This window comes from Peromyscus californicus, unplaced genomic scaffold (genome assembly GCF_007827085.1).
Source record: "Peromyscus californicus insignis strain IS unplaced genomic scaffold, ASM782708v3 Scaffold_17__1_contigs__length_78620276, whole genome shotgun sequence".
Lineage (NCBI taxonomy): Eukaryota > Metazoa > Chordata > Mammalia > Rodentia > Cricetidae > Peromyscus > Peromyscus californicus.
Window position 1 is genome coordinate 27,250,318 of NW_026294469.1, and position 18,111 is coordinate 27,268,428.

At 44.6% G+C, this 18,111-nt stretch overlaps 1 protein-coding gene across 6 annotated transcripts in view; it reads left to right on the plus strand.

The window, feature by feature from the left end:
* LOC128112735 (protocadherin gamma-C4) overlaps positions 1-18,111 on the plus strand; it is a 196,304-nt gene that overhangs the window by 17,653 nt on the left and 160,540 nt on the right. Inside the window, exon 1 of one of the 6 annotated variants that reach the window (XM_052742014.1) lies at positions 2,757-5,301. The exons of 3 other annotated variants lie outside the window; for them this stretch is intronic. In XM_052742014.1, coding sequence (XP_052597974.1) covers positions 2,917-5,301 — 2,385 coding nt within the window. In that variant the 5' untranslated portion in view covers positions 2,757-2,916. Of the gene's footprint in view, positions 1-2,756; positions 5,302-8,211; positions 10,803-13,741; positions 16,318-18,111 lie in introns of those variants that run through there. 2 more of the 6 variants (XM_052742006.1, XM_052742012.1) reach the window with 2 other exon arrangements.

An 18,111-nucleotide genomic window follows, 5' to 3' on the forward strand; every position in this document is an offset into this window, starting at 1 on the left:
TTGAGTTCAAGACCAACCTGGGCAACTTAGCAAAAAACTGTCTCAACAGGAAAAGTAGAGATTAGTCAGATGATTAAACCCTTGTGCCTAAAATGTACATGTGCCTGTTTGTGTTGATTTCATCTTTGTGTCTAAAGGTGGAAAGCTCATTCGACTAAACCATTATGAGTCATGAACAGGCATTTATCACCCTTTAAGATTTTTTTAAAACCTGGCATGTAGCTGTATTACTTCTGGATATTTACCCAAAGGACTTTAAGTCAACATATCACAGAGATACTTGCACATCAATGTTAATTGCTGAATTGTTCACAATGCCTAAGTAACCTAGATGTCCATCAATAGAGGAATGAATAAAGAAAATGTGATATATATGTATACACAATGGAATTTTTCAGCCATAAAGAAAAATGAAGCTTTGTTATTTGCAGGAAATTGAATCCAACTGTAGATAATTAAGTTTCATTTATTAATATTAAGAAAATTAAGTCAATCTCAGAATGACAAATACCATGTCTTCTCTCATTTGTGGACCCTAAGTTTTATAGAGATACATAAAATGATGTGTGTGTGTGTGTGTGTGTGTGTGTGTGTGTGTGTGTGTGTGTAGTGCAAGTAAAAGTGAAACTGCTAGGAAAAGGGGACTAGCAGGAGGGAAGTGGAGAGAAAAAGGAGGCCATGGGGTGGGGTACAGGGGCATATGCCCAGTGTACAATATATGTTTGTATAAAAATGACCTGTGAAACCCAGTTTCACGTACAATTAATATATGCCAACACAAAAATATTATTTCAAACTAGCAGGAAAATATTTCTCTGTTTCTGCAAGAGATCCTCCAGACCATCCATTACAGCAATGAAATAGGAATCCTGAGTTTGTTCTAGAAATTTCTGTGCTCAGAAGTTGTGGATCCGTTCTCAAATCTATGAAATTATTTTACTCCTGTAGCTACAAAAGAGGGTTATCCAAAAATGAAACAAAATGTATTTTATTGCATCTCAAAGGAACAAATTTTTCCCCTAATATGTTAGAAAATATAACATTGAAATGTGTGAGTCAATAGAGCCTGAAGACAATATCTGTAAGCATATAAAACTATATTCTCATTCAAGATCCATATATATGATGGAATCTTGTGGAGAGGAGTATAAAGGCAGGAAGTAGAGAAAAGAAGAAGAAGAAAGCCTTAGGAGAAATATAATGTTGCATTTCTACTGGAGATGGTTGAGCACTTCAAAACAGTAAAGTAAATTGGTGAGCTGACACCTTTCCATTAATTTTTGCTGTTGTAAGAAAATACTTGAGACTTGGAAATTTATCTTTAAAATAAAGATGTATTTATCTGGTTATTGGGAGCTAAGAACTCCAAGAACATGGCATTCTCATCTGCTCGGCATCCACTCAGGGATTTTTCTTTCAGGGGCATCATATGACAGGGGCATCACATGACAGGGGCATCACATGACAAAACAATGCAAGTGTCTCAGAGACTGCTATTTTTACAAAAAAAAAAGCCACTTATATGATAATCCAGTAACCAATCATTGATTCACCAATAAAGGCAAAGCCCTCCTGGCTCAAGCATTTCCTAAAGATCCTGCCTCCAGACACCGTTATACCATGGATTGGGAGATTGGGGTTCTAACACATGAAATTTAAGAGGTGCATTTAAGACATTGTCGTCTGATTTGTTGGTACATTAGAAATAAAGGGATTTGTTTATTTGAGTTACCCAGATACAGGATCAAGTTCTAAAATGGAGTGCTTAGGAAGTGTAAGGTTCTTGCTTCCAACCCTGACAACCTGAGTTCCAACCCTGGTACCTACATGATGGAAGGAGAAAACCAACTCCAGTATATTGTCCTCTGACCTCCACATGAGTGCACATATATATACACATACACCTAAACACAAAATAAATGAATATAATAAAGTGTAAATAATAAAATTAACTGCTTAAAGACTGTCAATGTCTCACCAAAAGTTACTAGCAGTCAATAACGTTATTGATTAATGGTATTAAACTGGTTGAAGGAAAGAATTCAGTCTATAGAGTATTGCATATTTAGAAAGAATTTGTTTCATAAAAATAAACATGGCTTGCACAAGATTCACCCTTATAAAAGCCCCAAACGCTACATTGGTACCTTTAATAAGCTATCAGACTCCATGTACTTAGCTGAAAATAGTATGCTTTGTAAAGACTATCAGTGCATTAAAAAAATCTCTGGAGACACCACTCCTCTCTTTTGCAAAGACTATCTTTGAAAAGTTTTGCTGAATTGATAAAATACACAGAAAAATTAAAATACCAAATAAGGAAGTTACTTCAATAAACTTGCAGAAAGGTAAAGATCAGAGTCCACTGATTAATGAGGGTAAAAATCCACTCACTTATTGCATACAACAGTCAGGCCTGAGTTTAGTAGTGCCATACAGTGAAGTCATTAGTAGCATTTTTCTCCAAAACTGGAAAAAGGAAAAAAGCACGCCTTGTGAAATGGAAAATATGAATATATAATGATGAAACATTCATGAAATGATAATAAACAAGAAAATAGCAAAACTAAAGGAAAATGTGAATACCTAGTTTCTTCAAGCAAATTAAAAGTCCAAACAAGAGCTCTGGGGATACATAGCTGCACGATACGCAGTTTTACAAGACAACCTCTAGGCGCCGCTGTTGACCAAAGAGAAGAGAAGGGTTCCCTGTTCCGCAGGGTCCAGCTAGGGCTTGCCTGCTTTTTCCTGCACCTATGAGAACGTACGTCCGGCTTCTGTGCACCCTTGAAGCGCCTGACAAATCCTGCCTTAAAATCACAAACATCTAGGGCACAGACTGTCTTCTTAAAAACCTCGAAGAGAAGCTTCCCTGCGAGCTCAGAACGGCGGAGCAACCCCAGAGGCGTTAAAACGATGGCAAATCAGGTACTGCTTCACTTTCTGATGCCTTTGTTCTGGGGCGCCATCTCCCAGCCTATCCTCTACTCCATTCCGGAGGAGCTGGCCAAGGGCTCTCTGGTGGGGAACCTCGCCCAGGATCTGGGGCTCAGTGTCCAGGAATTGCCAGCTCGAAACCTGAGAGTTAGTGCAGAGGATTATTTCAGCGTTAGTGCAGAGGGTGGGAATTTGCTGGTGAGTGGCAGGATAGACAGAGAGAAGATTTGCGGGAAGAAACCTGAGTGTGCACTAGAATTTGAATCGGTTGCTGAAAACCCGATGAATATTTTCCACGTAATTGTTGCCATCCAAGATATTAATGATAATGCACCACATTTCTTTGGGAAAAGCATTGAATTGGAGATCTGTGAGTCTGCCTTACCAGGAGTAAAATTCCCTCTGGACTCTGCACGAGATGCAGACGTGGGAAGCAACTCACTGAAGTTGTACACTATCAGCCCCAATCCACACTTCTCCTTGTCAACGAAGGAAAGTCCGGATGGAAGTAAATACCCAGAATTACTGCTGGAAAAACTTCTAGACAGGGAGCATCAGAGCTCCCATCACTTAATCCTGACCGCCATCGATGGTGGAGACCCACCCCTAAGCAGTACCACCCAGATCTGGGTCAAAGTCACTGACGCTAATGATAATGCTCCAGTGTTCAGCCAGGACATTTACAAAGCTAGCCTCCGTGAAAACATGCCCCAGGGAACCTTCGTGCTGCAAGTGAGAGCCACAGATCAGGATGAGGGTGTTAGTGGAGAGATCACCTATGCCTTCCTTAATGGCCCGGCAAGTACCAGCCTCATCTTCAGTCTCAATCCAAATACTGGAGCTATCACAACTAATGGGACACTGGATTTTGAAGAAAAGAGCAGATACATGTTGGGTGTAGAAGCCAGGGACGGAGGGGTGCACACAGCTCACTGTAATGTTGAGATTGAAATTCTTGATGAGAATGACAATGCCCCAGAGGTGACATTCATGTCCTTTTCTAACCAAGTTCCGGAGGACTCAGCCCTTGGAACAGTAATAGCCCTCATTAAAGTTCGAGACAAGGATTCTGGACAAAATGGTCTGGTGGCATGCCGTATTCAGGAAGAACTTCCCTTCAAATTACAACCCACCTCCAAGAATTATTACAAGCTGGTGATAGACAAGGCCCTAAACCGGGAACAGACCTCAGAGTACAACATCACTATCACAGCTACCGACAGTGGCAAGCCATCCCTTTCATCCAAGACACGTGTTACTGTGCACATCACAGATATCAACGACAATGCACCGGTTTTCCACCAGGCCTCCTACCTGGTCCACGTGGCGGAGAACAACCCACCTGGAGCCTCTATCGCTCAAGTCAGTGCCTCTGACCCCGATTTGGGATCCAATGGTCACATCTCCTACTCCATCATAGCCAACGACCTAGAACCAAAGGCGCTATCCTCTTTCGTTTCCGTGAACCAGGACAGCGGAGTGGTGTTCGCTCAGCGCGCCTTCGACCACGAGCAGCTGCGCTCCTTCCAGCTGACTCTGCAGGCGCGAGACCAGGGCTCGCCCGCGCTCAGCGCCAACGTGAGCATGCGCGTGCTGGTGGACGACCGCAACGACAACGCACCGCGCGTGCTGTACCCCGCGCTCGAGCCCGACGGCTCTGCGCTCTTCGACATGGTACCGCGCGCTGCCGAACCCGGATACCTGGTCACTAAGGTGGTGGCTGTGGACGCAGACTCCGGACACAACGCCTGGCTGTCATACCACGTGCTGCAGGCCAGCGATCCCGGGCTCTTCAGCCTGGGGCTGCGCACTGGCGAGGTGCGCACAGCGCGTGCCTTGGGCGACAGGGACGCGGCGCGGCAGCGCCTTCTGGTCGCTGTGCGCGATGGTGGACAGCCACCGCTCTCGGCTACAGCCACGCTGCACCTGATCTTTGCTGACAGCCTGCAGGAGGCCCTGCCAGACCTCAGCGATGACCCTCTGCCATCAGACCCCCAGAGGGAGCTGCAGTTTTACCTGGTGGTGGCCTTGGCCCTGATCTCAGTACTCTTCCTTCTGGCGGTGATTCTGGCTATAGCCCTGCGCCTGCGCCACTCCTCCAGCTCAGCTGCCTGGGGCTGCTTTCAGCCTGGTCTCAGCTGGAAGTCTCAACCTGTGGTTCCTCCCAACTGCAGCGAGGGGACATTGCCCTATTCTTATAATCTATGTGTTGCCTCGCATTCTACCACTACAGCGGGGTTTAATTTTCTCCACGTGGCACCAGAGGTTGCTCCCCCTCAGGATCTCCTGTGTGATGATCCTTCTGTGGTTGGATGTGGCAATAATGAAGATCCCAAAATCTCGTACGACTCTTCTTCTCTTCAGGTAAGTTTCTGCCGAGCTACTTAAATACTATTTCTTGTATTTACTTCTTGGTCGTGCACAAATTAATCAGTTTGGGTCGTTTTTCATAGTTTGGGGGCTATTTACTGAGAGAAGTGTTGTGGATACATAAAGATTAGTTCTTGGTTGCCCAGTCATCTTGGAAATGACCTGATTATCAGTTTCAGTCTTTACTCTTAGTTGTTTCTGCGTGATTAGCAAATATTGCTGGAGACTGTTTCCTATAGGTCAACATCCTTAATAATATTAGTTCCCTTTCTTACTTGATTTGTGAGGCTGCTTTTTTTTAAAATAACCTTTAACTCTTCATAAGCATATTGGTATTTCTTTCTGCCTAAATTAAAGTTTATGGTCATCTTCACCAACTACCTTTTCTCACTTGAACAACTTTTCATTTCAACACATCTGTAAGTAAGTCCGTTAGCCCTTATTGTCTTACCACGAGTACCAAAGATTACCACATTTTGTATTTGAATCACTAACGTTGGGCCAATATTATTCTCACTTAAAATCTCACCCAAGTTTCTCTTTTTAACACTTACTTGTGGGGAGTGAGGCACACATGTGCCATGGCAAGCATGTGGAGCTTAAAGGACAATATGGGGGTCAGTTTGTTCCTTTCACCCATGGAACCCCAGGATCAAACTCATCAGATTGTCGGACTTGACTGCAAGAGCTTTTACCATCTGAGCCATCGTGTCGACCCCTCCACGGGTCTTTTGACTGTTGTCTAGTCATTTATTTTATGTTCGTTCTACTCGGTCACCTCTGTAGTAAGGACTGTGGTGATCTTTCTATTTATGAAACATCTTATGTCTTTCCTGTTATTTTAATATAATTCCTGTGAGTCGAATCTGCAAACATTTTGACATTTTTATGCATATTTTCAGTTCTTTCCAAGACATCATTTTTGTTTTGTTTTGTTTTTTGAGACAGGGTTTCTCTGTGTAGCTTTGGAGCCTTTCCTGGAACTCGCTCTGTAGCCCAGGCTGGCCTCGAACTCACAGAGATCCGCCTGCCTCTGCCTCCCAAGTGCTGGGATTAAAGGTGTGCACCACCACCACCCAGCCCGAGACATCATTTTAATCTCCAAGTCCTGAGCACTTAATAAATCTGTTAAGGATTGTAAAAACAAAACAAAAAAATAACCCCCTCTTTCAAAGACTAAGGATTTTTAATTCTGCATAATTAATAGGTGTCGAGTCCCACTCAACATGTTGAACAATTCTGAAGTGGGAAGTGTGGAATTGGGAAATAATAGCTATGAAATATAGACATAGGTGAAGAAAAAGACAGAGACTCAAGATAGCTTCAGGAGGGCTCTTGAGTCAATACCACAGACCCTGAGTTTATTACTCACAGCCTTTTTATACCCAAAAGCAAGGGGGGCAAAAAGATCTCCTCCTTTCAAGGACATCAGGGTTCAGGGTACAAAGTACAGTTAAGTGCAAACACCTCCTTAGTACTCAAGATATCTGGTGACCACGCCTTATGACAAAGCATCCTGTAAATGGGCCTTGAGATATAAGATACCTGGTAACCACACCTTTGGCCAAAACATCCCATCGTGCCACCTTGGAGGGGAAAACAAGCTCAGACTCTCTGACCTGAGTCAAGATGAAAACAAGCCACAAGCTGGGGTCTCTGTGGGTCCCCACAAATAGGATTTTATGACTCCTTAAAAGTTTGGTCGTTTGCACGTGCTAATTGTAAAACAATAAATAGTTTAAATAGTGATGACTTTTTGATTTGTCTCAAAATTTCTCAGATTTCTCAAGAAAGGTGTGAAATATGATGATAGTGATGTACTCACAACTTTTAAAGTAGTTCCTTTCATTGACTATTTCTGAAATCAGTGGTAAAGCAATTTAAAACAGTGGTTAAAAAATAGTAGACTTGATGATGGTAAAATGGGACCATTGGATGTGTCTTATATGAGAAAAAACCTGAAATATCTTTTGCGGGGGTGAGACAGAGTCTCTTTACAAAGCTCTGGCTATCTTGGAACTTACTACATAGATTAGACTGGCTTGGAACTCACAGAAAACCACCTGCCTCTGCCTCCCAAGTGCTGAGATCAAACGTGTGCGCCACCGCACCTGGCCTGAAGTATCTTCAGCTTAACTTTTCTGCTTTGGTGCTATCATTTATTTTAATATTTGCTTGCCCATTATTTGAGCTTGACTTGTATTGGTAATTGACTCATTAAATATTGCAAATGTTTCAGCCTATGAACGTTGTTGTAAAGATTGAGGGCACACTGTGAATATGACATTGGTGATATAGTGTATGGCCTAGAATGTCCTGTACACATTAGCTATTTTACCCCACACCTAGAATCTCTCCGCTAAACCCATTTGCACAAGGGGAAGATTATCTCTTAAGCAGCCAACACCTTTCTTGCAGTGGAATTAGAAAATTATCCCAGAATCCAAAGGGTGAACTCATGTGAGGAAATTAGTTTCTGCATAGGTTGTAGCTAGAGCTGGACCTCTAGGCTCCATTGCCACTCAACTCGTCACATCCACCCCTGGAGGAACGGATGTGACCTTCATACAATACAAAGTACTGAAATGATGTAGGGAGATGAACAACGCAACAACTAAAAAGAGGTAGAAAACAATCCTTTCCCCAAAATCACTATATTATTCTATGATAAATTAACTTAGTTTGACATATAGGAAGCTTTGGATAATTCCTGGATTTTTGTTGCAAAATAAACAACTTGATTTTGACCTTTATGCTCCTTTAGAAAAGGAGAATTAGGAAAGGAAAAAGTATGTGGCGTTTTTTTAATCAAGAATTAGTTGCAATAACAGTTTAGTACTCTGGGTGTCGCTGTTCACCACTCAGGGGTGAAAATCAGGTATTTTAAATAAGAGCAAGGTTTCCGGAGCACAAAGGACTGGTTTTGGTCTTAAGGAAAGCATCAATCTGGACTTCCCGGAGCGCCAGCGTCCAAAGGTGCAAGTACATTATCTTTAAACCCAAAGATTGAAGGGCTCCTCAGGCCTGCACAGGCTCAACGCCCAAGCTCAGGACTCTCTGCGGCCGGAACTGCAATGGCGGCTCCTTACGGAGCAGACCGCAGGGGACTAATCTGGATCTGCATTTTCCTTGGATCCCTATGCGACATCCGCGCGGAGCAGATCCGGTACTCTGTGCCAGAGGAGCTGGAAAGGGGCTCTGTGGTGGGCAACCTAGCCAAGGACCTGGGGCTGGAGCCCGGGAAGCTGACAGAACGCGGAGTCCGCATCGTCTCCAGAGGTAAGACCCAGCTCTTTGCTCTGAACCCGCGAAGCGGCAGCTTGGTGACAGCAGAGAGGATCGACAGGGAAGGGCTCTGTGACAGATCCCCAAAGTGCACCGCAAATCTGGAGATTCTCCTAGAGGATAAAGTGAGGATTCTTGCTGTAGAGGTGGAAATTACCGATGTTAATGATAATGCCCCCAGCTTTGGAGCGCAGCAGAGGGAAATAAAAGTCGCTGAAAATGAAAATCTTGGGACAAGATTTCCTCTTCCTGAAGCTTTTGATCCGGATATAGGGGTGAACGCCTTGCAGGGTTACCAGCTCAGCTCTAATGGTCACTTCTCCCTGGACGTGCAAAGTGGGGCAGATGGGATTAAGTATCCGGAGTTGGTGCTGGAGAACGCCTTAGATCGCGAGGAAGAAGCAGTTCATCACCTGGTTCTAACCGCCTTCGATGGAGGCGACCCGGTTCGCTCTGGTACTGCCACAATTCAAATAACACTGGTGGACACCAATGACAATGCTCCTGTGTTCACTCAGCCAGAGTATCACGTTAGTGTGAAGGAGAATTTGCCCGTAGGCACCCGGCTACTTACCATAAAAGCTACTGACCCAGATGAAGGAGCCAACGGAGAAGTGACGTATTCTTTCCGGAACGTAAGAGACAAAATATCCCAGCTCTTCCAGTTGAATTCTCTGAGTGGGGACATAACAATGTTGGGGGAGCTGGATTATGAGGACTCGGGATTCTATGACGTTGACGTAGAAGCCCACGACGGGCCTGGTCTCCGAGCCAGAAGTAAAGTACTGGTGACAGTTCTGGATGTAAATGACAATGCTCCAGAAGTCACGGTTACCTCTCTCACCAGCTCTGTCCAAGAAGCTTCCTCCCCAGGCACAGTGATTGCACTTTTCAATGTGCATGACAGTGACTCTGGAGAGAATGGCCTTGTCACTTGTTCTATTCCAGATAATCTTCCATTCAGGCTTGAAAAGACGTATGGAAATTATTATCGGTTGTTGATACACAGACCTCTGGACAGGGAAGAAGTCTCCGAATATAACATCACCATAACTGCCACCGACCAGGGAACCCCACCGCTGTCTACAGAGACTTACATCTCACTGCAAGTGGTGGACATCAATGACAACCCGCCCACCTTCACCCATGCCTCCTATGCTGCCTACATTCCAGAAAACAACCCTAGAGGAGCCTCCATCTTATCCATAACAGCCCAGGACCCAGACAGTGGTGAGAATGCCCAGGTAATCTACTCTCTGTCTGAGGACACTGTCCAGGGGGCACCTCTGTCCTCCTACATCTCCATCAACTCTAACACTGGTGTCCTCTATGCACTTCGTTCCTTTGATTATGAGCAGTTTCAAGACCTGAAGCTACTAGTGACCGCCAGGGACAGTGGGAACCCTCCACTCAGCAGCAACGTGTCCCTGAGCTTGTTTGTGCTGGATCAGAATGACAATACACCAGAGATCCTGTACCCCACCCTCCCCACTGATGGTTCTACTGGTGTGGAGCTGACACCTCGTTCTGCAGAGCCTGGATATCTGGTGACCAAGGTGGTGGCGGTGGACAGAGACTCGGGACAGAACGCCTGGCTGTCCTACCGCCTGCTCAAGGCCAGCGAGCCGGGGCTCTTCTCGGTGGGACTGCACACTGGTGAGGTACGCACTACACGGGCCCTGCTGGACAGAGATGCACTCAAACAGAGTCTGGTGGTGGCCGTGCAGGACCACGGCCATCCCCCTCTCTCCGCCACGGTCACGCTCACCATAGCTGTGGCAGATAACATTCCAGACATCCTGGCGGATCTGGGCAGCATTAACACTCACATTGACCAGGAAGATGCAGACATCACACTGTACCTGGTGGTCGCTGTGGCTGTGGTCTCTTGTGTCTTCTTGGCCTTTGTCATTGTGCTGCTGATACACAAGCTCCGTCACTGGCAGGCAACTCGCCTGCTTCGGGCTGCAGGTAGTGGGTTGTCCTCCATGCCTGCATCACACTTCGTGGGTGTGGATGGTGTACATGCTTTCCTACAGACCTACTCTCATGAGGTCTCCCTCACCGCAGACTCTGGAAAGAGCCACCTGATCTTTCCGCAGCCCAATTATGCAGACACGCTCATCAGCCAGGAGAGCTGTGGGAAGAGCGATCCTCTCCTGGTATCTCAAGACTTGCTTGAAATAAAAGGAGACTCCAGTCTTCTTCAGGTGAGTGAGTCACTCCTGTAATGGGTCTTACCTTACTAAACCACAGGCAAGGTGTTTCCTAAAGTGCCTCCAGTTGTATGTGTGTTGTATCAAATACATACACTTCTTTATTAACAGCTCCTTGCTTTAAAGAGGATAATGATTAATGATAGTCACCACATAAAAAGTCATTTGTTGATTAATACAATAACCTTATTTTCTTTTTTGTAATTACGGGAGTTGAATTCAGGCTTTGGGCATATAGGCAAGTCCTATGTTACTGAGTTACATCCCAAACCATGATTATCTATTATTTATCCTTCATAGTCTTCATTCAGTAGTGATTTTGATAAGAATTCCTTAATTTAGCTGGGCAGTGGTGGCACACAACTTTAATCCCAACATTCGGGGAGGCAGAGGCATGCAGATCTCTGTGAGTTTGAAGCTAGCCTGGTCTACAGTGTGAGTTCCAGGACAGCCAGGACTACATAGAGAAACCCTTTTGAAAAACCCAAAAAATTCCTTAATTTTCTACCTCTAAACCATTCAAATTTTAAATGTCATTTTTCTATGTACATTTGAAGGCTAGAATTGACTTGTGAATAGAAGGAAATTGCACAAATGTATATCTACATCACTTTTCTCATGATGTTAATGGGGAAATCTCACCTGAATATTTTAAAGCATTTTAACTACAGTTTCACTTATTTCGTGTGTGTATCTATATGTTGGAGGACAACTTTGGGGAATCAGTTCTCTCCTTCCGCTATGTGGGTCCAAGAGATCAAATTCAGATTGACAGGTGTGTGCTCAATGCTTTTAGCCACTGAGCCAATTTACATGCCATAACCTGAATTTTTTAAATTTCCCCTTATTACATTCAATTATTCTTTGCTTGGTGTTTACTTCCCCTTCCTTGAAAGAATTTTTCTATAATAATTATACAATGACAATTTGTAGCGAGTCTTTGTCTCAACAACCAGGTCCCAAATAATGACACAGAGAGACTTCTTATTAATTATGAAAGCTTGGCCTTAGCTTAGGCTTGTTGTATCAAAGGAACTAATTAACTCATAACCTGGCTCATTTCTATTCATCTATGTGCTATCATGTGGCTCACGGCTTTTACCTCTCCTCCTGTGTGTCCTGCCTCCTCTGCATCCAGCTGGTGACTCTGCCTTTCCTCCTGTCCGAGACCTCCCTGTCCCCAGAAGTTCCACCTAACCTCTTCCTGCCTAGCCATTGGCCATTCAGCTCTTTATTAGACCAATCAGAGTGACACAACTTCACACAGTGTAAAGGAATATTCCACAACAACAATTTATGTGTAGTGAGGAAAATATTTAACCTTTAGCTATGACATTAACTTCTCTGTGGACTGGTATATTTCAAACATTTTTTTAAGTAAATTCTGACTGTCTAGCTTAGGCTGGCCTTTAGCTCACTATGCAGCCTATCCAGGATGACCTGCAGTTCACAATCCTCTTTAAATGCTAGGATTACAGGTGTGTGCCACTATGCTCAACTCAGATATTTTGTTGTTGCTGATACAAAGTACACCAGAGTATCTTGTTCCTTTGATACAACTTGGCTATTGCCAAAAAATATTGACCATTTTATTTCATTCATGTAAATAAATTGTAAGAGTAATTTTCATAATTTCTAAATTCCCTATTGTGACATCACCATTAAGTCCCAGCAAAACAGAATTTGCTTAAATCTTTCTGGTTTTCATCAGGTAAGGTTGGGTGACTTGGATTCTGGACTGATATTATTCTTACTACTTAGTCAATTGATCTCATTCTCATCTGTCAGAATCCCTGAAATTATTCTTGGAAGGTTTACCACTATGTGACCTGGGATGACAAAAACTATCCCCTGACATGACATAAAGTATTTTGTGTGTTGAAGATATGCAACACTTTTATTCCCTAAGTTTTCATATAGTTCTATGAATTAATCCAGAATAAATGAAAATCTATACACAAATTCATTGGGTTTCTATAAATGGGGATCATAGTAAGATTGTTGGATATGGCTCAATACTGTGATTTAGAAAGGAGAGTTGATGCTATGTGGCTTTGTGTTCATGAGAAGCTGTGTATGATACACAGAGTAGGTAGGAATAAGATTACATATTAACTAGCTGATCCTGGGCGTGGAAAGAGATACAAATGAATACTGGGTGAGACTATCTGGGGACACATTATTCCAACACATTTATCACCAACGCTATGGTGATAAAATATAACTCAGAGGTGTTTTTTCGGTTGGCCTAAAATTGGGTAAAACACACTCAGATATTGGCATCGAGAATATATTCTGCCAGAGTGATACATGTCAATGATTTGGTGAACAGTAAATAATTTATAACTTGCTATCACAAGCTATAATAGAAAAATATTTTTGTATAAATGAGTACTGGGCTTCCTTAAGAAAATACAATTTCTGATTGGACAAGTTACTGTTTCTCCATGTAGTGGACTACTCCATAAGAAATAAATGCAGAGCTTTATGTACTCGTAAGAAACAAAATATTTGACTGAAAGTCCGGGGGGGTGCATATGTGGGTTTATTACTGAATGAGAGAAGTGAGAAGGAGAACATTATGGTGTAATGTTTACATTTGAATAAAAGGAGGGACAGGGACAACGTTTATTTAAAGGTCGGCTGTGCTACTCAAAGCGTAACAAGAAACTTAGAACTCATCCCACTTGAGAACGAGAGATGTGCTACACGATTCATAGATGATAATAAGGACCCATACCATATGTAGCTTCTGAATTTGGAACAATTTCAATACATTACCAAATTTAAAACAAATAAATACACCATAAATCTAAACCAACAACAACAAAAATTCAAACGTTTGCAAACTTCAGTGCAATTTTTGAGAAGACCTCTGGGCGTCGCTGTAGGTCTAAAGAAGAGAAAGATCGTTTCCCAGACGCATTTGGGAGACTAGGAGAGTAACTTCCTGTGCAAACCAACCTTAGAGGAGAAGCCAGTATACATCAGGATACAGCAAAGGCCCCCAAGAAAAGTGGCGCTAGCCGGATTCGGCCACTAAGGGAGGGCTTACTCGCACCGACTAAGGAACACAGCGGCAGCGCGAGCTGGGAGGATGAGGCGGGGCTCTGGGAGCGGAATGGCCCGGTGGCTGCAGGTACTGTCGCCCTTCCTTCTGCCATTGTTCCGCGGAGCTCTCCCGGATCAGATCCGCTACTCCATTCCCGAGGAGCTGGCCAAGAACTCGATGGTAGGAAACCTCGCCAAGGATCTGGGGCTGGGTGTCCAGGATCTATCCACCCGGAAGCTGAGGGTCAGCGCAGAGAAGGAATATTTTACTGTAAACCCAGAGAGCGGGGATTTACTTGTGGGTGACAGAATAGACAGAGAGCAGGTTTGCGGGAAGCAGCCTCTGTGTGTTCTGGAATTCGATATTGTCGCTGAGAAGCCATTAAATATTTTCCATGTAGCTGTAATTCTTCAGGATATAAATGACAACGCCCCTCAGTTCAAACAGAGCGAGGTGGATTTAAACATTGGAGAGTCCACCAGACCAGGGAAAGCATTTCCATTGGATCCAGCTCTCGATTCAGATGCTGGTTCTAATTCGCTGCAAAAATACTACCTCAGTGACAATGAATACTTTGAAGTCACAGAGAATGAGAGTCCAGACGGATATAAATATCCTGAGTTGATTCTAAAACGTTTTCTGGACAGAGAAGAGCATAATTTTCACCAACTGGTCCTCACTGCTGTGGATGGGGGGGATCCTCCCCGAAGCGGCACCGCCCAAATCCGAATCCAAGTCACAGACGCCAATGATAACCCTCCAGTGTTCAGTCAGGATGTGTACAGGGTCACCCTTCGGGAGGATGTGCCCCCAGGCTTCTCCGTGTTTCGGGTGACAGCCACCGACCAAGACGAGGGCGTCAACGCAGAGATCACTTACTCTTTTCACAATGTGGATGAACAAGTGGAACGTTTTTTCAACTTAGACAAGCGAACGGGAGAAATCACGACAAAGAGTAGTTTGGATTTTGAGATTGCTAAGAGTTACTCCCTGAATGTCGAAGCAAAAGATCCCGGAGACCTAGCATCCCATTGCCGTATCCAAGTGGAAATTCTGGATGAGAATGATTGTGCACCCGAAATAATTGTGACTTCAGTATTTACCCCCCTACCGGAAGATTCTCCACTAGGAACAGTAGTCGCCTTGATAAAAACAAGGGACAAAGACTCCGGAGGAAATGGAGACGTTTACTGCAACATCTTGGGAAATGCAGGGTTTGTGTTGAAATCGTCTTCAAAGAATTATTACAAACTAGTGACAGACAGAACTCTAGACCGGGAAGAGATTCCAGAATATAACGTCACCATCGTAGCTACCGACAGGGGAAAGCCGCCTCTCTCCTCCAACGTAATCATCACCCTCCATATCTCAGACGTCAACGACAATGCACCGGTTTTCCACCAGGCCTCCTACTTGGTCCACGTGGCGGAGAACAACCCACCTGGAGCCTCCATCGCTCAAGTCAGCGCCTCTGACCCCGATTTGGGATCCAATGGTCACATCTCCTACTCCATCATAGCCAGCGACCTAGAACCAAAGGCGCTATCCTCTTTCGTTTCCGTGAACCAGGACAGCGGAGTGGTGTTCGCTCAGCGCGCCTTCGACCACGAGCAGCTGCGCTCCTTCCAGCTGACTCTGCAGGCGCGAGACCAGGGCTCGCCCACACTCAGCGCCAACGTGAGCATGCGCGTGCTGGTGGGCGACCGCAACGACAACGCGCCGCGCGTGCTGTACCCCGCGCTCGAGCCCGACGGTTCCGCGCTCTTCGACATGGTACCGCGCGCTGCCGAACCTGGATACCTGGTCACTAAGGTGGTGGCGGTGGACGCAGACTCAGGACACAACGCCTGGCTGTCATACCACGTGCTGCAGGCCAGCGATCCGGGGCTCTTCAGCCTGGGCCTGCGCACTGGCGAGGTGCGCACAGCACGGGCTTTGGGCGACAGGGACGCGGCGCGGCAGCGCCTTCTGGTCGCTGTGCGCGATGGTGGACAGCCACCGCTCTCGGCTACAGCCACGCTGCACCTGATCTTTGCTGACAGCCTGCAGGAGGTCCTGCCAGACCTCAGCGATGACCCTCTGCCATCAGACCCCCAGAGTGAGCTGCAGTTTTACCTGGTGGTGGCCTTGGCCTTGATCTCAGTACTCTTCCTTCTGGCGGTGATTCTGGCTATAGCCCTGCGCTTGCGCCACTCCTCCAGCTCAGCTGCCTGGGGCTGCTTTCAGCCTGGTCTCAGCTCCAACCCTGCCACTGGAGTCCTCCCCAGTTACACTGAGGGGACATTGCCTTATTCCTACAATGTGTGCGTTGCCTCACAGTCAGCTAAGACAGAGTTTAATTTTCTCAATGTGACTCCGGAAGTGACTCCTCAGGACCTCCTCTGTGACGACACCTCTTGGATACCAGATACTCTCGGAGACACTGAGGTTCCTTTTGACTCGGATTCTGTCTCAAAGGTGAGCTTCAATTTAATTCGTTTTTCTACTTAGGGTTTCAGTGTTTCTTAATAAATCACTAAGTGGTTTGGGTGGTTCCGTTGCCTAATTCATTGTCTTGTGACTTAGTCAGCCTTGAACGCCTTAAGGCGTTAACCTTATCCAAATCACAGCTTACAGAAGTGTTTCTACCTTGGATGTGCAGTTTACTTGCCTGTAATTACAAGTATTCACAGCGTGCGATACATCTTTTTCTTCGCCTCTACATTCCTCTCCACCCCGCAAAGCTCATCACTATTGGAAATCTGAGAGGTTCTTTTCATGTCAGATCTCTAATACTCAAATTTTGGTTCTGCTTCCTCTTAGATTTGTAGTGATTCAGAGTAAGCATGGTCCTCATCTTACTAGTTTGTGAAAACTGAATATGAAAGAAACACATCACCCTGGGTGGTGACTTGTTATCAACAAAGCATGGTGGGTAGGGTACTGTTCAACTGACTTGTTGGCAAACATTGTGAGTGTCTTACAAGCAAATTGTCTTGGGGTTCCTGGAAGCTTTTTCTAATTTTTGCTTTTATTTTATGTGTATGGGTGTTTTGCCTGAATGTACGTCTGTGCACCTGGTACGCACAGAGGCCAGAAGAATCCTGGATCCCCTGGAACTCGAGTTGCAGATGGTTGTGAACCAACATGTGGGTGCTGGGAATCAAACCCAGATTCTCTGGAAGAGCAGCCAGTGTTCTTAACTGCTAAGCCATCTTTCCAGCTGTCCCAGATTTCTTTTTAAAGGATGGGCAAAGTATGAAGCCTGAAGTGTTCATTAGGAAGTGTGAATTCTGTTAATAAGTGTGAGATAGCATCTTCATGAATAACTTGCTCTTAAGAAAAAAATGCGCACTGAGGAAAAGTTTGCAACCTGTCCTTATGTCAATTTCTTTTTTCTTTTTCTTTCTTTTTTTTTTTTTTTTAGTTTTTCAAGACAGGGTTTCTATGTGTAGCTTTGCGCCTTTCCTGGCTCGCTCTGTAGACCAGGCTGGCCTCGAACTCACAAAGATCCACCTGCCTCTGCCTCCTGAGTGCTGGGATTAAAGGCGTGCGCCACCACCGCCCAGCTCCTTATATGTCAATTTCTACAAAAAGATCTGAAATGGTATGGTTTGGATTGTTTGCTCATTTATTCATGTATTTACTTATTGATGTTACTAAGGATCAAATGTGGGGTCTCATAGCAAGCACTCTACCAACTGAACCATATCAAGCCCTAGACTGTAAAATTGTAGGTATCAACCCTCTCGAGTAACAAATAAAAAAAATTGCAGGTATCAAGTAAAATCTTCTCCTGTTGATGAGTTAATCATCAGCCCCTCTCACAGGAGGGGCTCTCTGAACTGTCTCTCATTTTCTGCCATGATTTTTCTTTTCATCTGTTATTCTTAAGAGTGATGACATTAAAAATCTGCCTTAAAACAAATGGGCCACTGGCTACTGCTAACTAGATACCTATGTTTCCCTCCATGAGAGCTAAATGAAGCCCCATCTCTCACAATCACTGTACTGGCTGCTACCAAGATCTTGTCACAGTGAAATGTCTACAAGTATTGTTAATATAGTAATGGGGAAGCATAAGTAATGCAGGTAACCCAACTGTCTTGAGACAGTGAAGCTCTTACAGCCTTAGTTTGGAAATTTGGAGACTTTCTCAAAAACTTCACAAGTACACTGTCTATTTTTCTTCATGTGACAGCAAATATGAGCCATTCTGCAAAGACACATTGAGAGCTGGGTTTGTTTCCCTGGCACACTAAGGTACTATTA